The 19,913-nt window shown below is 43.7% G+C and overlaps 1 protein-coding gene and 1 long non-coding RNA gene across 4 annotated transcripts in view; one reads left to right on the top strand and one right to left on the bottom strand.

Moving 5' to 3' along the window:
- Positions 1 to 11,544, bottom strand: part of LOC139363331 (uncharacterized) — a 16,682-nt gene extending 5,138 nt beyond the window's left edge. The window contains exon 1 of the long non-coding RNA XR_011623463.1: positions 11,485 to 11,544. This is a non-coding gene — a long non-coding RNA (uncharacterized lncRNA). The remainder of the gene's footprint in view (positions 1 to 11,484) is intronic.
- LOC105489037 (zinc finger and BTB domain containing 2) overlaps positions 1 to 19,913 on the top strand; it is a 27,953-nt gene extending 8,040 nt beyond the window's left edge. For all 3 annotated transcript variants that reach the window (XM_011753609.3, XM_011753610.3, XM_011753612.3), the window contains exons 2-3: positions 7,443 to 7,627; positions 17,139 to 19,913. In XM_011753609.3, the coding sequence (XP_011751911.1) occupies positions 7,455 to 7,627; positions 17,139 to 18,510 (1,545 nt within the window). In that variant the 5' untranslated portion in view covers positions 7,443 to 7,454 and the 3' untranslated portion in view covers positions 18,511 to 19,913. The remainder of the gene's footprint in view (positions 1 to 7,442; positions 7,628 to 17,138) is intronic.

Raw genomic sequence — 19,913 nt, 5'->3', positions numbered from 1 at the left:
ATGATAAGGAAGATTTGTTGCCAGTTTCCAGAAGCATCAGGCAATGTGTATAAACTGGCTTGTTTACAGATGCACCCGGGCAAGAACATGAGGGGCAGGGGTGTGTGTGTGTGTGTGTGTGTGTGAGAGTGAGTGTGTCTGTCTGTCTGTCTCATGTTCTTCTGAAAGCAGCATATTCAAAATCCTAGAGCAGAGGTTCGAAGCCTGTGTACAGATGCGACCCCTCTCCCCTAACCCTTTAGAGCTCAGGCTGCCAAGCTGCCCAGCCTTGAGAGTGAAGCCTTTGAGCAGTAAGTATTGTACGCTGTCAGGAGCCAAGTCATCACCAGGGTGTTCAGGACCTTCTGGGAGACGAAACTGCCATTCCTTAGCTTAGCTTAGCTTATCCAGAAGTCCCAAAGTAAGTGAAATAACCTCATTTTGTCTCTATTATCAATATATTCAAATGAAACTGAATTTTTAGTAATGCTTGTATTTCAAAACAAGCTGGACCCTTGATGATCCATTCGTAGAGATCACCAAACTGAGAATCGCGTATCAAGAAAATAATTAGCTGGGCAATGTGACATGCATTTCTAGTCCCAGCTACTCAGGAGGCTGAGGCAGGAGGATCACTTGAACCCAGGAGTTCAAGACCAGCCTGAGCGACATAGCAAGACCCCATATAAAAAATTAGATACAGGCTTGGTGTGATGGCTTATGCCTGTAATCCCAGCACTTTGGGAGGCCGAGGCGGGTGGATCACAAAGTCAGGAGTTCAAGACCAGCCTTGCCAACATGATGAAACCCCGTCTCTACCAAAAGTACAAAAATTAGCCAGGCGTGGTGGTCGGCGCCTATAATCGAGAGACTGAGGCAGAGAATTGCTTGAACCCAGGAGGCGGAAGTTGAAGTGAGCCAATATCACACCACTGCACTCCAGCCTGGGCAACAGAGCAAGACTTCATCTTAAAAAAAAAAAAATTAGATACAATTTAATGTATTTAAGTAACATTTTATGTTGTAATTTGTTTGCATTAGAAAAATATTAAGCCGGTAGGTGGAGGTTGCAGTGAGCCGAGAATGCACGCCATTTCACTCTAGCCTGGGCAACAAGAGCGAAACTCTGTCTCAAAAAAAAAAAAAAGAGGCCGAGGCAGGTGGATCATCAGAGGTTGGGAGTTCGAGACCAGCCTGACCAACATGGAGAAACCCCAGCTCTACTAAAAATACAAAATTAGCTGGGTGTGGTGGCGCATGCCCGTAATCCCAGCTACTCTAGAGGCTGAGGCAGGAGAATTGCTTGAACCCGGGAGGCGGAGGTTGTAGTGAGCCAAGATTGCACCATTGCATGCCAGCCTGTGAGAACGAAACTCCATCTCACAAAAAAAGATAAAGAAAAGAAAAATATATTTTCATACATAGTCATGTACCTATAATAAATTTCAATGAAAGATCCCGTATACAACAATGGTCCCATAGGACTATAACACCATATATTTACGTAAGTTTTTTGTGTTTAACTGTTTCAATACACAAATACTTACATTGTGTTACAATTGCCTACAGTACGGTAACATGCTGTCCAGGTTTGTAACCTAGGAGCAATAGATTGCCATATAGCCTAGGCCTGTGTAGTAGGCTATACCAACTAGGTTTGTGGAAGTACCTTTATGATGTTCACACAATGACAAAATTGCCTGACGATGCATTTCTCAGAACGTATCTCTTGTTAAGCAAGGTATGACTGCATTGAATATAGTGCCACCTGTCCTTCCTCTGGGAGGATGATACTGACATTGTGTCATTTCTATGTATTTATGTGTAAAAGCCTACCAGGTTTGTGAATGTTTCATGTCTTTGCTGGCAAAATAAAGGGGGAGCAATGTTAGACCTTAGTCTGAAGGTTTGTTGTTTTTAGTACGTCTGTGAAATCAGAAAGCCTAGAAAGCATTAGTTTAGATTTGCACCAGAGTATGGGATGCAGAGTAAGCAACTGTTAGATGGTGCAGGACTCTGGAAGAGGTGCAGCGGCACTGGGATTTTATCCTAATGGCAGTAAGGAACCACAGGAGGATTTCATTTATTTATTTATTTATTTATTTTTAAGATGGAGTCTCACTCTGTCACCCAGGCTAGAGTACAGTGGCATGATCTCAGCTCACTGCAACCTCCACTTCCCAGGGTTAAGCGATTCTCCTGCCTCAGCCTCTCGAGTAGCTGGGATTACAGGCACTCGCCACCATGCCAGGCTAATTTTTATATTTTTTGTAGAGACGGGGTTTCACCATGTTGGCCAGGCTGGTCTCAAACTCCTGATCTCAGGTGATCTGCCCACCTCAGCCTCCCAAAGTGCTGGAATTACAGGCGTAAGCCACTGTGCCCGACCCACAGAAGAATTTTAAGCAAGTGACATCAGGTTTGCCCTTTCGAAAGGTCATTCTGGCTATTGTGTGGTGGATGCATGAAGGAGGCCAGAACTGGAGATGGAGAGATGAGTTGGGAGATGAGGTTAAGGTGTGGCAGGAAAGTAAAGAGTTTCAATTAATGGCAGTTGGGGGCTGATGTGAGGAGTAAGAGAATGGGGACGCCTGAGGATGAGTTGAGATTTCTGGCTTGGTCAGAGGGTGGAAATGGGACCCTGCACTAAGCCAGGGAATATAGAAGGAGCAGATTTGTGTACCTGGTTTTTATTGTCTTTTTGGGTAAATGGCAGTGAGAGGACAGGGAGGAAGTGAGTTGAGTTTTACCTAAATCAAGTTTAAGGTTCCTGGGGAACAGCCAAGGAGAAGTGAAAGAGATCACCAAAGAGAGGCTGCAGAATGAGGAGTGGGCTGGGGACCAGGCGCAGAGGAGACCAACAAGAGGAACCCTGGATGGAGATTAAAATAGAACAGCCTGTGGTGAGTCGAAAACCAGAGAGCAGTAGCCTGAAAACCAGAGACCAAAGATTTATCAAAGCGGGAGGAAGAATACAAAATGCCGCCAAGAGGCTGAGTAAGCCACTGAGTCCCTGAGGCTGGGGAACAAGGTCCTTGGTGACCTTGGTGAGCAGAGTAGGGCGGGAGCTGGCTTGGAGGTGGGAAGAGCAGGCAGCCATTCCCACAAAAGAGGGGCGGCCTCAGCCAAGCCGTCCACGAGGATACCAGGGCCCTAGCTGGTGTATTTTGGGCCAGTTAAGCCTCATGGAAATGAGTATGAAGGGAGGCTGTGATGAGAAAAGAAGAAAGAAAGATTTAAGAAAAGCCAGTACTGTCGCTGGGCAGGGGCCAGAGTGTAGCCCATAGTACCTTCTCTACCCTTTTGCCCCATTTCCTCAGGCAGTTCACATATGGAACAGTCTAGGGGTTTTGGTTTTGGTTTTCTTTTTGAGAAAGGTTTTTTGGTCTCCAAAATAAAACTTTTTTCAAGTTGATCTGTGTGAATTTTCCCCCTTGTGAATTTTGAACATGCAACTTGTTCCATTTTTCTTTCTTTTTTTTTTTCATTTCTCTGAGTCATGCACATGTATTCTTTCCTCTGTATTTGAATACTTATGTTCAGTGTGTTTCCTGATCTAGGAGATGTTCCTAAATTGACATTTTAAAATAACTAGTAGACTCTCTTAAATTCCTAAATTGAGATTCTAAAATAACTGGTAGACTCCCTTAAAAAACATTGAGCGTTCTATCATGGCTTCATTCTTATGGTCTGAATAGAATGCTTATGTTAGTCTGTTTGTGGAAAGAGAGGGAGCCATAGAGTTTGCTATATCGAAGGAAATGATATATACCCGTTCATGTAAAAACCAAAACCTCAAAATCCTCCTATAAAACATTAACAAATTTGATGGCATTAAAACATAAAATTGTATTTGTCAAAATTTCTATAAACAGATGCAAAGGAAGTGAGAAAATTATTAGCAACATATGTGACACAGGGCCTATTTTCCTTATATACAAAGAGTTTAATAGATTTTTTTTTTTTTTTTTTTTTAAAGACAGGGTCTCACTCTGTTTCCCAGGCTAGTGTGCAGTGGTGCTAACACAGCTCACTGCGTGCAGCCTCAATCCCCTGGGCTCAGGTGATCCTCCCACTTCAGCTCTGGAGTAGCTGGGACCACAGGTGTGTGCCACCATCCCTGGCTTTTTAAAAATTTTTTTGTAGAGATGGGGGTCGCTCCATGTTGCCCAGGTTAGTCTTGAACTCCTGGGCTTGGGCAGTCCTCCCACTTTGGCCTCCCCAAGTGTTAAGATTAGAGGCATAAGCCACCACACCTGGCCGGGTTTTATTAAATTGATAAGAAAAAGAGAATTGAATAGGAAAATGGGCAGAGCTCATGAAGAGGTACTAAAGGAAATACAAATGGTCAATAAATATAAAAATAAGCTTTACTTCATCATTAAAGGCCTACAAAGTAAAAAAACCATATTGGCAAAGAATACCAAGTATTAACTAGAGTATGGAGAAAAGAGTTAGGGTGGAGCTGGATAGAAAAATCTCACATTTTGTCTGTCCATAATATTTGAATCTTTTATAATAAGTATATGTACTTAAAAGCAGCAGCAAATAATAATATTTAAACACACACACTTTCGTGTAGCACGTTCCAACTAACCAAGTGAATCCCAGTTTAAAGCCTACTTATTAAATGTACTGGTTCTATAAGCTTGGGCAAGCCACCTACCCTCTCTAACCCTATTTCCTTGTTTATAAGCATATGAATGATCCAGCTTCTCCACACTCTTGCCACCATGTGTTGTGACTGTTTCTTATTTTAGCCATCCTGATAGGTGCGTAGTGATACTGTGGTTTTAATTTGCTTTTCCCTAGTGGCTAGTGGTTTCGAAGATCTTTTCGTGTGTTTATTTGCCTTGCCATCTGTATATCCTCTTTGGTGAAATGTCTCTTCAAGTCTATTACATATTTTCTGATTTGATTTTTTTTTTACTATTGAGTTTTCAAAGTTCTTTATATATTCCAGATACTAATCCTTTGTCAAAGGACTAGTTTGCAAAAGTTTTCAAATATTGACTCCTAGTCTTTGAGCTTGTGTTTTCATCCTCTCAGTAAGGTCTTTCAGAGAGCAAAAGTTTTTAATTTTAATGAAGTCCAGTTTATCAAGTTCTCATTTTAAGGATTCTGCTTTTGATGTCAAATGTAAAAACTCTTTGACTAGCCCTAGATTTTAGATTTTCTTACATGTTTTTTCCAAAAGTTTTACAGTCTTGTGTTTTACCTTTAAGTTCATTATCCATTTTGAGTTGATTTTTATTATATAAAGTATGAGACTTAAATGTCCAGGTTCTTTTTCTTTTTTCTTTTTTGCCTGTGGAAGCCCAGTTGATCCTGCACCATTGGTTGAAAAGCTTATTCTTCCTCCACTGAATTGCTTTTGTGCCTTTGTCAATAATCAGTCGTGCATATTTATGTGTGTCTACTTCTGGGTTCACAATTTTGTTCCATTGATTCACTTGTCTGTCCCTCTGCCAACACCACACAGTCTTGAATGCTATAGCAATATACTGCATCTTGAAATTGGGTGGACTGGTTTCTCCCACTTTATGGTTCTTTTTTAAAAATTATTTTAGGCCAGGCGTGATTGCTCACACCTGTAATCCCAGCACTTTGGGAGGCCGAGGCGGGTGGAGCACCTGAGGTCAGGAATTCGAGGCCAGCCTAGCCAACATGGTGAAACTCCGTCTCTACTAAAAATACAAAAAACTTAGCCGGGCTTGGTGGTGCATGCCTGTAATCCCAGCTACCCCAGGGAGCCTGAGGGAGGAGAATTGCTTGAACCCAAGAGATAGAGGTTGCAGTGAGCTGAGATTGTGACACTGCACTCCTGCCTGCAACAAGAGAGAGAAGTCTGTCTATATATATATATATATATATATATATGCACACACACACACACACATATATATATAATTTTAGCTATTCTAGTTCCTTTGCTTTTACGTGTACATTTTAGAATAATTTTGTGTATATCTACAAAAAAATCTTGCTGGGATTTTTATAGGAATTGCATCAAACCTATATGTCAATTTGGGGAAATTGATATATTTACCATGTTGAGTCTTCCTATCCATAATCATAGTGTATCTGTTTATTTAGATCTTTTATTTATTTAATCAATGTTTTATAGTTTTCAACATGCAAGTCCTGCACATGTTTTGTTAGATTTACACCCATATATTTCATTTTGAATGATTTTAAATGGTATTATCTTTCTAATTCAGTCCACATTTTCATTGCTAGTATACAGAATTACTGTTGATTTTTTTTTTTTTGTATGTTTATGACTTGCCAAACTCATTTATTAGTTCTACAAGGTTTTTTTGTTTTGTTTTGTTTTTTAATAGATGCCTTGGGACTTTCTGTGTTACAATCGTGTCATCTGCAAATAGTGACAATTTTATTTTTTCCTTTTTCTTCTGTATGCTTTTGATTTCCTGTCTTGCTTTGTTGCATGAGCTGGTACTTCCAGTGCTATGTTGAATATGGAGAGGGGACATCTTTGCCTTGTTCCCAATCTTATGGAGAAGACATTCACCCTTCCTTACCTTTAAGTATAACGTTAAATATAATGTTGGTGTATGTGTAATGGGCTTTTATAAATGCTCTTTGTAGAAAAGGAGCAGTCTAGAGATTTGATGAACCAGGCAATGTCAGGCAGCCTCTTTGTTATAAATAGACTCAGGCCAGCGGGGTTTGCTAGGGTCAAGTGTGAATAATGAAAATCACAGAATTTGGAATCAGAACATTCACATTTAAATTTTGATCCTCCCTCCTTTTGGCTAGAAGGCCTGGGGCAAATTACTTAGATGTCTCAAAACCCATTTCCTCCTCCACAAGGAAGGAGGCAGAGCCCCAACCCCACTTCCTCCGTAAGTGTTAAGGGTCAGGGGTGATGGGGCTGTTACATCACCAGCAGGAGCACACAGCAGGAGCTGGACTATTGACCCTCAAACTTATTGATTCTCACCCTGCCCTGCTGGGACCCCACCTCAACACCTTAATTTATCTATCTCTGCGGAAGAATTGACAAACTCTGATGCATCATTAGAATTTCCATTTGGAATCTTACACTAAAAGACTCCATTTGCATTTGGAATTTTAAACTAAAAGACTCGATGGTCCAAGATATTTGCTGTCTGTCTCCAGGACTTGATGCTTAAAGGCAGACCACCTGAGTTCATTTCCTGGCTTCTCCATTACCATCTGTGTGAGCTTGGGCAAATCACGTAATTCCCTGATTTACTTTAAATGACATCATTTGTTTAAAAAAAAAGCGGAATGACATAATTACTTCAGAGGACTGTTAGGAAGACTAAATGAGTTAATCTATGTAACGTTTTTAGCAGTGCCTGACACATTAGCTATGATGACATGTTAGCTATGATCATGACTGTTGGTGACTATAAAGGACACATTCTTATTTGTGAATCACCTTCTTAAAAATAAAATTGTTTGCTTTGCAGATTTTTTAAAAAATGGATTTGGCCAACCATGGACTTATTCTCCTGCAACAGTTAAACGCTCAGCGAGAGTTTGGTTTCCTGTGTGACTGCACGGTTGCAATCGGCGATGTATACTTCAAGGCACACAAATCAGTTCTTGCTTCATTCTCCAATTACTTTAAGATGTTGTTTGTCCATCAGACCAGGTAACTAAAGTGGTTGCTAATAACCTAATGACTGTAGACTTCTTAACCTCCCTGTCCCTGGCCCTCATCAAGACCATGGGTCTCTCTACCTCTCCTAGCTCCTAGCTGACCTGCTCCCTTGTAGCCTCACTCGCCCCCTACCTTCTTGTTATGCGTGCTTTCAATAGCACTTGAGAATCACTGGACCTGCCAGCTCTACGCAGTCCCTCCACCTCCAGATGCCCTCGCTGGGTATCACCTGCATGATCAGGACCTGCAAGATCAGGTCCATTATAAAGCCAGCTCCCCAGCGTCAGCGAAGCCTTCCAGCAGTAATCTTTTCTGGACTCATTGTCTAAGCCCTGCCTCTCATTCCTCCAGCCCCAGTCCCCTGAGTATCCCCCTGACTTTTAGCATTTATTCTTGTCTCCTCCTCTAACAAGAAGCTTGAGGCATGAATTTCTCCAGTTCCCCTCTTTTCTATCTGAAAACTTCTCTATCTTTGCTTAGTTTCTTTCTTTTCATCTCTCCTATCTTGAGAAAAGGGCCTCTCAGTGTCTGTGGAAAATGATCTCCCTCCCTCCCTCATGCTGCAAGATCCCACTCCTCAATTTTTATTCTGTTCTTTTTATTTTATCTGTTTTCATACGCCCCCTCCCCTGCCCCCAGCCCGTGTGGGATCAGCACATCCTCGACACTGCTGTCTGCCTGAGTTACGGTGCCGCTTCTCCTTCACTTTACTATGAAAGCCCTTAAAAGGGTAATCAAGGTCCTCACCTGCACTCTCCTCATCCCACACTCTTCCTATCAGTGTGCACTGTGGTTTCCTCCCCTCCTTCTCTCTACTGCAGTCTTTTCTCTAAGGTCACCCCTCATCAAAACCACTGCCCTTCTCTCAGCCTTCTAGCATCCTGTCCTCCAGCATCTGCTCTTGTTTGCTTCCTTCTTAAGTGGTTGTCATCTGCATTTTTATAGCTGAATATCTCTTGTTTTTCTGCCCTCTAAACCTGGGCCTTTGGTGAATTTTGTCTTTTGCACTCTTCCTATGGGTGTGTGTCTTTTTCCTAGATCTCGCCTCTGCTGGAAACTTCAGTTTATAGCTCTGGCCTTGACTGTTCTGTCTCCAGAACTCTATTCCCAAGGCCTCAGGCCGTGTGCTGGGCATTTAGAGTTGAGTATCTCCTTTTGTGTCTTTGAGGATGTACTGAATTAGGCCCTCTCCGAAGTTCCTCCTGCCTATTTTCTTATCTTCAAGTATCCCAAGCTTAACTCTTTTGAATCACATCTTATCAGTCCCCAAATCATGTTTTCTTCAAATTACCTTTCACATTTGTCACTTCTTTTCCTTTCTCACTTCCATTACCTCATCACCCATTTTCCACATTACTGTCAGATTCGTATTTCCAAACACTGCTTTGACTGTAGTGTTTGATGAGAAACCTGCTATACTGCGGTATTCCTTGGATCAGAAACCGCGGGGATGCCCAGTGATATTAAAATAACACACAGGCTCCTTATTCTGTCATCCAAGGCCCCACAGGCTTGGAGCCCAACCTCTTTCTAGCCTCATCTGCAACTGGGCCCTCTGGGACACCCCACCCCTCATCTTCACTTTAACCAGACCTACCTTCATGGCTTCAGCTCACCTGGACCACATTTTGCTGGTATCCTGCCCACTCCCTGAGTCCCAGCTCATGCAGCACCTCTTGTATGACCCCTCCCAGTCAAGTGAAACAAAACAAATGACAGTGACCATGTCCTCGCTCATGGCTCATAACACTTTAATTGTGCTCCTTTATAAGAGTGCACATGTACAAGAGTGCAAATATGCACCTTTCCCCTGTGTTGTTGTTATTTGTGTATTTATCCCCCCTCTTCACTTGTAAGTTTCTTGAGGGCAGGGACTGGGTTTTACAAATCTTTGCAAACACCACCCAGTATTTGCACACAATAGAATAGCTACTTGATCAGTGTCTGGAGGAGCAGATGGGACAACTGCAGAATAACCCAGGAGGGGTGGCTCATCTGGCAACACTAAGAATGCTGCCTTTAACTCGTGTGTCAGAGACTTCAGGCCTAGTTTGGGTTTTGTACTGGACAGTCTCAACACAGTGAATTCAATGGTATTGAAAAGGAGGCAGTTTTAATCTTGAGGAGTGCAAGAATGCTACATAATGAGTTTTAATTCAATGCAAGAAACCCACCTTTAAGTATAGGGCAGTAAATAAATGCCTTTCTAACAAGGCGTTGTGATATTTGTGTAATACAACAGTGTAAAGCAACAGTGTGTATTACTGCACCAGAGGTGACACATGCCTAGTGGCCAGCTTTGCCGCCTCCTAGTACAGAATTCAAGCTCCTCGAGGCAAGGCAAACTCAGGGTGAAGGCCAGGGGCGTACTTTTCAACCAGCACCTCCTCTGTGGGGCACAACACTGCCGCCCGGCTACTCAGTCGTAGACTGAGAATACAGTCAATTTTTTCAAGTTTGGCTCCAAGGGAGATTTCTGGCTGTAGTTACCACTAGATGTCCCTGTCTTATGTCTGCAACTCTGAGTGGTATGTTTAAATCACAGACAACTACAGATTTTCAACTATCAAAAATAAAACCACTGAGGGAGAGACCTTTCTAAGTACAACCTTCTGACAATGCTAATGTTATTCAAAAATCCTTATTTTTAAAGTTGTTTAAGCCTATCATTGCTTTTAAAATTCTAGTGAAGGAATAATTGAAGACGGAAATTACTATGGAAGTTTATACCAAAGGGCTTATAGCTGTAGTAAAACTATATTCATCTTTATCCTACATAAAAGCATGTCAACCAGCCTGGCCAACATGGTGAAACTCTATCCCTACTAAAAATATAAAAATTAGCCGGGCATCATGGTGTGCACCTGTAATCCCAGCTACTCGGGAGACTGAGGCAGGAGAATCGCTTGAACCTGGGAGGTGGAGGTTGCAGTGAGCCGAGATCGTGCCACTGCACTCCAGCCTGGGCAACAAGAGTGAAACTCCATCTCAAAACAAAACAAAAAAAATGTTATGTCAAACATATCTGGAAACTACTTAGATGTAAGTATATTATAGGGAACTGGGAAAAGGACTGGGAAAAGACCAAAGTCTGGTGCATAGTGAGCTGAGCGATTGGCAGAGGTCAAGCTGCATGGGAATAAAAGCAGTCAGGGATGCAGATGGCTGAAATGTGCATTAAGGAGCTTTGAAAAATCCCACCTGTTTTTGTTTGTTTGTTTTGAGACGGAGTCTCGCTCTTGTCGCCCAGGCTGGAGTGCAATCCTAGTAGCTGGGATTACAGCTGCCCACGCCCATGCCCGGCTAATTTTTGTATTTTTAGTAGAGACAAGGTTTTGCCATGTTGGCCAGGCTGATCTTAAACACCTGACCTCAGGTGATCCACCCCCTAGGCCTCCCAAAGTGCTGGGATTATAGGCATGAGCCACTGTGCCTGGCCTCCACCTGTTTTTAAAGTGTATGTGTGCGCATGTGCTTCTGCTTTTTTTTAAAAAAAAAATTTTTTTAAGGCTGCATGCAGTGGCTCACACCTGTAATCACAACTCTTTGGGAGACTGAGGCAGGAGAATTTCCAGAGTCCAGGAGTTCAAGACCAACCTGGGCAAGATGGTGAGATCCTGTCTCTACAGAAGTTTAAAAATTAGCTGGGTGTAGTGGCATGTGCCTATAGTCCAAGCTACTCAGGAGGCTGAGGCTGCAGTCAGCTATGATCGTGCCACTACACTCCAGCCTGGGCCTACAGAGCAAGATCTCCTCTCTTTAAAAAAAATTTTTTTAATCAAAATAAATTGGTGTTTGGAGACCTCCTTGGGCCCTTACATCCCTGGCTGTAAACCCCAGGGACTCACCGCTTTCTTTCCCTGGCCCCTTGAAGTCCTTCCTCCAGGCCTGCCTAAAGTGTGGGCCAAGGTTTCCCCAGCTGTGTCCTTTTTTTGCCATCTGAGACTGTACATAGTTCTTTCAAATTTGAGAGACTTACTGTTGAGTCACAATTCATAAGTGATAGACAAGACAGCCTATCCAACCATGAATGAGAAAAGAGTTACAAAATTTACACTGAAGTCAGCCAGGCATGGTGGCTCTCACCTGTAATCCTAGCACTTTGGGAGGCCGAGGTGGGCGGATCACTTGAGGTCAGGAGTTCAAGACCAGCCGGGTCAACACAGTAAAACCCTGTGTCTACTAAAAGAATACAAAAATTAGCTGGGCCTGGTGGCGGGCACCTGTAATCCCAGCTACTTGGGAGGCTGAGGCAGGAGAATCACTTGAACCTAGGAGGCAGAGGTTACAGTGACCCAAAATCGTGCCACTGCACTCCAGCCTAGGCAGCAGAGCAAGATGTCGACTCAAAATAAAAATTTAGGCCGGGCGCGGTGGCTCAAGCCTGTAATCCCAGCACTTTGGGAGGCCGAGGCGGGCGGATCACAAGGTCAGGAGATCGAGACCACAGTGAAACCCCGTCTCTACTAAAAATACAAAAAATTAGCCGGGCGCGGTGGCGGGCGCCTGTAGTCCTAGCTACTCAGGAGGCTGAGGCAGGAGAATGGCGTAAACCCAGGAGGCGGAGCTTGCAGTGAGCCGAGATCGCGCCACTGCACTCCAGCCTGGGCAACAGCGTGAGACTCCGTCTCAAAAAATAAATAAATAAATAAATAAATAAAAATTAAAAAAAAAAAAGAAAAATGGCCAGGCGCAGTGGCTCATACCTGTAATCTCATCACTTTGGGAGGCCGAGGAGCGTGGATCACCTGAGGTCAGGAGTTTGAGACCAGCCTGGCCAACATGGCAAAACCCCATCTCTACTAAATATACAAAAACGAGCTGGGCCTGGTGGCACGCACCTGTAATCCCAGCTACTTGGGAGGCTGAGGAAGGAGAATCGCTTGAACCTGGGGGCGGAGGGTGCAGTGAGCCGAGATCATGCCACTGCACTCCAGCCTGGCAACAGAGTGAGACTCTGTCTAAAAACAAAACAAAACAAAAAATACCAAAGTTGCCAGGCACGGTGTCTCACGCCTGTAATCCCAACACTTTGGGAGGCCAAGGCTGGCGGATCAAAGAAATTAGCCGGGTATGGTGGTGGGCACCTGTAGTCCCAGCTACTCTGGAGGCTGGGGCAGGAGAGTGGTGTGTGAACCGGGAGGCAGAGCTTGCAGTGAGCTGAGATCGCGCCACTGCACTGCAGCCTGGGCGACAGAGCGAGACTCCGTCTCAAAAAAAAAAAAAACAAAAAACCACCAAAGTAGTTCTGGAAAGGGACTCTGCTGGGTAGTACCTTTCATGACTGCTAAAAAACAAAGCCTTCTTTGGATTTCTACCTTTCCTTTTTTTTTTTTTTTTTTTTTTTTGTCCTGAAAGAGGGTCTCACTCTGTCACCCCAGCTGGAGTGCAGTGGCACAGTCATGGCCACAAGTCACTGAAACCTCAGTCTTGACTTCCTGGGCTCAAGCCATCCTCCTGCCTCAGCGCAGGTAGCTGAAACTACAGGCACGTGCCATTACACCCAGCTAATTTTTGTTTTTTGGTTTTTTTTTTTTTGAGCCAGAGTCTCGCTTTGTCGCCCAGGCTGGAGTGCAGTGGCCGGATCTCGGCTCACTGCAAGCTCCACCTCCCGGGTTTACGCCATTCTCCTGCCTCAGCCTCCCAAGTAGCTGGGACTACAGGCGCCCGCCACCTCACCCGGCTAGTTTTTTGTATTTTTTAGTAGAGACGGGGTTTCACCGGGTTAGCCAGGATGGTCTCGATCTCCTGACCTCGTGATCCGCCCGTCTCGGCCTCCCAAAGTGCTGGGATTACAGGCTTGAGCCACCGCCCCCGGCCGTATTTTTTTTTTAGAGACAGGGTTTCCCCATGTTGCCCAGGCTGGCCTTTTTTTTTTCTCCCCATTTATTTGTAGAGATGGTGTCGCCATGTTGCCCGGAGCTGGTCTTAAGCTCCTGGGCTCAGATAATCCTCCCACAACACTGCAAATACAGGCATGAGCCAAGGTGCCTGGCCCCTATCCTTCCTTTTCTGAGGGGGAAGAGAGTCAACTACAGGCTCCCTAGTCTACCGGAGCCTTCTCCCTTGAGGAATGTTTCATCTCAGCAGAGGAGAGGGTGTAACTTACATCTCTAAGGCCTTTGGTTTCCCAATTCCTCTGCCTGATCCTGGAAAAGTTTCCCCCTAGTCATTTCTTCACTTGGGAATTGATTGTTTACATTAGTAAATTCTTCAGCACACATAACGCCTAAAGCTCTGTTTTGAATATTGAACTTCCCTAGGGCATCTAAATGTTTTGCAGTATACACATGGTATTGTTGGAAGCCATCCAAAGACTACCTGTATTTGCATTCCTATTTAAAGGAATATGAAAGGACTCTAAATAAAAATATGAATGATCTGTGTATCTTTTTCGTTTTTGTTTTGTTTTTGTTTTTGTTTTTTGAGACGGGGTCTCGCTATGTCACCCAAGCTGGAATGCAGTGGCACGATCTTGGCTCACTGCAGCCTCCATCTCCCAGCTTCAAGCAATTCTCCTGGCTCAACCTCCTCAGTAGCTGGGATTACAGGCCTGCGCCACCACACCTGGCTAATTTTTTTTGTATTTTTAGTAGAGAGGGGGTTTCACCATATTGACCAGGCTGGTTTCAAACTCCTGACCTCATGATCCACCCGTCTTGGCCTCCCAAAATGCTGGGATTACAGGCATGAGCCACCACGCCCAACCACTTGTTTTGGTTTTTTTTGAGACGGAGTTTCACTCTTGTTGTCCAAGCTGGAGTGCAATGGCTTGATCTCGGCTCACTGCAACCTCTGCCTCCCATGTTCAAGCGTTTCTCCTGCCTCAGCCTCCTGAGTAGCTGGGATTACAAGCGTGCACCACCATGCCCGACTAAGTTTTTTGTATTTTTAGTAGAAACAGGGTTTCACCATATTAACCAGGCTGGTCTTGAACTCCTGACCTCAGGTGATCCGCCCGCCTTGGCCTCCCAAAGTGCTGGGATTACATGTGTGAGCCATCATGCCCGACCCTGTGTATCTTTTTTATTTTTTTTTATTTTTTTTATTTTTTTTTTTTTTTGAGACGGAGTCTGGCTCTGTCACCCAGGCTGGAGTGCAGTGGCACGATCTCGGCTCACTGCAAGCTCCGCCTCCCGGGTTTACGCCATTCTCCTGCCTCAGCCTCCCGAGTAGCTGGGACTACAGGCGCCCGCCACCTCGCCCGGCTAGTTTTTTGTATTTTTTAGTAGAGACGGGGTTTCACCGTGTTAGCCAGGATGGTCTCGATCTCCTGACCTCGTGATCCGCCTGTCTCGGCCTCCCAAAGTGCTGGGATTACAGGCTTGAGCCACCGCGCCCGGCCCTTGTGTATCTTTTTTAAAGAAAAGAAAAACAGTCACATCTACTCTTCCCTTTATGCTGTCAAAGGGATGCTAGTTTTTATGCTTGATATTTTTACAAAATTTCATATTTTTCACATGATTATTTCTACGTAGCCTTCTTGAAATACACATTGATAGCAGCACAGTAATTAGTAAAATCTGTTTTGCTACAAATTTCTGTTTAAATGGCTTTTTTTTTTTTTTTTTTTCCTTTTTTTTTTGAGACAGAGTCTCCTTCTGTCACCCAGACTGGAGTGCAGTGGTGCAATCTCGGCTCACTGCTACCTCCGCCTCCCGGTTTCAAGTAATTCTCCCTGCCTCAGCCTCCCGAGTAGCTGGGATTACAGGTGCCCACCACCACACCCAGCTAATTTTTGTATGTTTTAGTAGAGACAGGATTTCGCCATGTTGGCCAGGCTGGTCTTGAATGCCTGACCTCGGGTGATCCACCCTCCTCGGCTTCCCAAAGTGCTGGGATTACAGGTGTGAGCCACTGCATCCAGTTTTTCTATTTTTTAATGGAATGAAAAATGTTAAATTTAGAAGAGGATGGTATGCTGTTAATATTTTAGTATATTGAAAATATTGGCCAGGTGCAATGGCTCACACCTGTAATCCCAGCACTTTGAGATGCCAAAGTGGGTGAATCACCTGAGGTCAGGAGTTCGAGGCCAGCCTGGCCAACATGGCAAAACCCTGTCTCTACGAAAACTACAAAAAGTAGCCAGGTGTGGTGGCACATGCCTGTAATCCCAGATACTCGGGAGACTGAGGCAGGAGAATCACTTGAACCCGGGAGGCGGAGGTTGCCGTGGGCCGAGATCGCACCACTTCACTTCAGCCTGGGTGACAAGAGACTCCCATCTCATAAAAAAGAAAATAAAATATTTGTTAATAAAATGAACATGATTGCTAAAAGGGCCAAAGAAAGTTACAATCCAAAAAGTAGTATAATAAAAGAAAATTATAAATTCTAAAAGCATTCAAGGAAGCTGTCTTTAAATTTGAAATGCATTGTCTATAGAATATCCACTCAGTGGAAGATAACATATACCTTGTGATATGTGGATGTAGATCTCATTGATTTCTAATGATGCTTTAGAATTTGTTACCACTACTGAGAAGAGTTCTTGGGAACCTCTTCATTACTGCTGCTTGATCAGGGATGATGTTTCGGAAATGATAAAAGGAGTAGAGTCTAAAGTTATTAATATCATCATCAACTGCTTTAGGTGCCTTAGATAAATCACTTAACTTTTGGGACCTCAGTTTCCATATCTGTCAAATGGGACTAAATAAATCCACTTTATCTACCATACAGGATTGTTTTGATTCTCTAAAGGATCTTGCTATGGTGGCTTTGGCATTAGACAAACATTGTTTCAAATACGAACTCCACCACTTACCAACTACATGATATTGAGCAGGTTATTAACACCTCTAATCCTCAATCTTTTCCTGTAAAATGAGAATGAATGACAATCAAGTGAGAAAGAATCCCTGTAAAGCCCAGGAGCAGTGCTGATGTTGATGGTGGCATTTGATAAGGAACTCCTGGAGTTCTGTATAAAAAGAGAATACATAATATTTAATTTAACTTGGCCAGGCGCAGTGGCTCATGCCTGTAACCCCAACAATTTAGGAGGCCAAGGAGGGCTGATCACTTGAAGTCAGGAATTGGAGACCACCCTGGCCAACATGGTGAATCCCGTCTCTACTAAAAATACAAAAATTAACTAGGCGTGGTAGGGGGCACCTGTAGTCCCAGCTACTCGGGAGGCTGAGACAGGAGAATCACTTAAACCCAGAAGCCGGAGGTTGCAGTGAGCCGAGATTGCACCATTGCACTCCAGCCTGGGTGACAGAGCGAGACTCCGTCTCAAAAAAAAAAAAAAAAAGTTAATTTAGCTTACTAGGAGAAAAACTGCTCTAAGAGTCTGTGAATTAAGATGTCACATTTCTTTAACATGAACTTTGTCTCTTGATTATTTCATCCCATTTTCATGAAACTTACTAACAATCAAGGATAGGAAGTGTTCTTGTTTCCTTTGTTTTTAAGCGTTCATTTTTTTCTTCAGGCTTTATGTTAACACCTGGACTGGCATTTACTCACCGATTTTTTTACTTGTTTCTTTCAGTGAGTGTGTCCGCTTGAAACCAACTGATATACAGCCTGACATCTTCAGCTATCTCTTACACTTGATGTACACTGGGAAGATGGCGCCTCAGCTCATCGACCCGGTTCGATTAGAACAGGGCATCAAGTTTCTGCACGCTTACCCGCTCATCCAGGAAGCCAGCCTCGCCAGCCAGGGAGCCTTTTCTCACCCTGACCAAGTTTTCCCGCTGGCCTCTTCATTGTATGGCATTCAGATTGCAGATCATCAGTTGAGACAAGCCACCAAGATTGCTTCAGCACCTGAAAAACTCGGGCGAGATCCACGGCCACAGACCTCCAGGATAAGCCAGGAGCAGGTCCCTGAGACCTCACAGCTCTCCCAGCTGACTTCAAATCTGGCCCAGGTGAATCGGACAAATATGACTCCCTCAGACCCCCTGCAGACCTCGCTGTCTCCAGAACTTGTTTCCACTCCTGTTCCTCCCCCTCCTCCCGGGGAGGAGACCAATCTGGAAGCATCTTCCTCCGATGAGCAGCCTGCGCCCCTCACAATAGCCCACGTCAAGCCGAGCATCATGAAGAGGAATGGGAGCTTTCCAAAGTACTATGCCTGCCACCTGTGTGGCCGGCGCTTCACTCTCCGGAGCAGCTTACGTGAACACCTCCAGATCCACACAGGAGTACCTTTCACATCCGGCCACCAGGGAGAAAGCCGCGTCCCCCTGACTCTCTGTAGCAATGCAGCTGACCTCGGGAAAGATGCCATGGAAGTGCCTGAAGCCGGGATGATAAGTGACAGTGAGCTGCAGCACATCTCTGATTCTCCCATCATCGATGGGCAGCAGCAGTCGGAAACCCCACCCCCCTCAGACATTGCTGACATTGACAACCTGGAGCAGGCCGACCAGGAGAGGGAGGTGAAGAGGCGGAAGTACGAGTGCACAATATGTGGACGCAAATTTATCCAGAAAAGCCACTGGAGGGAACACATGTACATACACACCGGGAAGCCTTTCAAGTGCAGCACTTGTGACAAAAGCTTTTGCAGGGCCAACCAGGCTGCCCGCCACGTGTGCCTCAACCAGAGCATCGACACTTACACCATGGTGGACAAACAGACTCTGGAACTCTGCACATTTGAGGAAGGGAGTCAGATGGACAACATGCTGGTGCAAACAAACAAACCCTACAAATGCAACTTGTGTGACAAAACATTCTCCACTCCCAATGAGGTTGTTAAACATTCATGCCAAAACCAGAACTCAGACGTTTTTGCCCTAGACGAAGGGCGATCCATTCTCCTGGGCAGTGGGGACTCGGAAGTAACGGAGCCTGACCACCCAGTGTTAGCTTCCATCAAAAAGGAACAGGAAACCGTCTTACTAGACTGAATGTCACTTACCTTTTTAAAAAACTCATTTTTACAAAGACTATCTTCCCTCCCTTCCCTGAATTCAGAACTGTAGTTCTCCATGGCATGATACAAACAGGTCCTTGTTCCCTTCTCCTCTTCCCTTTTTCCCCACATCCCAGCCCCACCTCTGTAAAGGCTTTGTGCATTATAAACCTGGAATGTATCGACTTTCATTCAGGGGATATTGGAAAGATAATGGTCATTATACTTATAAACTCAAATTTTGAGAGGTTTTAGATTATTTAAAAGCATACTTGGAACTAATGAAGGGTATTAAATAAAACAACTGGAATCCAATTTGGTAAGCTAAAATTATGACTTTCCCTGGGTAAAAAGTCTTCTCAGAAAAACAATGTCAGAAAATACAGTGTGCTTCTTAGAGATACAGCTGGGCTCTGTACTATGCAAAATCTAGAAGGTGTGGGGAAACTTTAAACCCAAGAAAACGTTCTTAGTATTCATCCTCCAGGTGTCTTACTTCAGAATGCATCCTTTGAGATTATGTCCACTTAAGAAAAATCATCAGTTAAGAAATCTACTTCAACAAAACACAAAGCAGAAAAAGTAATAATGTGATGGCAATCTTAATTTTTGGGTACAACATGACAAGCTGTGAGTTTGTGTGTTTGTAAGAGAAAAATGTGTGGGTACTTGCTATAAACAGGTGAATTAATGCACATCCTTATCTCATTGCTGGCTTCTTTCCAAGTTGAGCAACAACAAAATGCTGTATTTGAGTTTCTGACAAATGTGTTTTAAAAATCAAATTTGAATGTACTATTCTATAAATTGTCTTTCTGAACAGAACATGACATGCCATTTTCTAGCAGCTGCCAGTGATAATTTGTTTTACACTAACTTTTAAATCAGTGTGTATACTGCAGGGAAAAGGATATAGGAATATTCATCTTACAGGGGAATTTGTGACCAGAAGATGTAGTAACTTTAATGACTGAAAAAGTCAATGCTGATGGTTTACTGGCAACATTAATTGAAGCATCAAAAATAAATGGCAAAGAGAAATCAGGACAAAAAATCTAATTGCTGTTTGGGAAAAAACTTGATTTTGGTGTTTATTCTCCAGGTTTTTGGTTGTTTTTTTCTTTCTTTCTTTTTTAATGCCTGAAATTTTCTCCATTGGCCCAAAAGCAGTAAAAATTGTTCATTAATCTTCCCTTAGGCCAATAAAAGAAGGGCCTCACAGGACAAAACAGGAGCCAGAAGTAAGGACTGAAGGGGAAGGGGAGAATAGCTAATAGATATACTATATGTACATGTTAAAAACTGAATATCCCATCATCCTATTTCATGTATAGTTGAGTTCTCAAATTTGTAAGTTTTTATACATCCTTTCATTGAATAAACGTTTAATTAAATGAG

The sequence above is a fragment of the Macaca nemestrina genome, chromosome 5 (assembly GCF_043159975.1).
Source record: "Macaca nemestrina isolate mMacNem1 chromosome 5, mMacNem.hap1, whole genome shotgun sequence".
Taxonomy (NCBI): Eukaryota; Metazoa; Chordata; class Mammalia; order Primates; family Cercopithecidae; genus Macaca; species Macaca nemestrina.
This window is presented reverse-complemented; position numbering and strand designations above follow the sequence as displayed.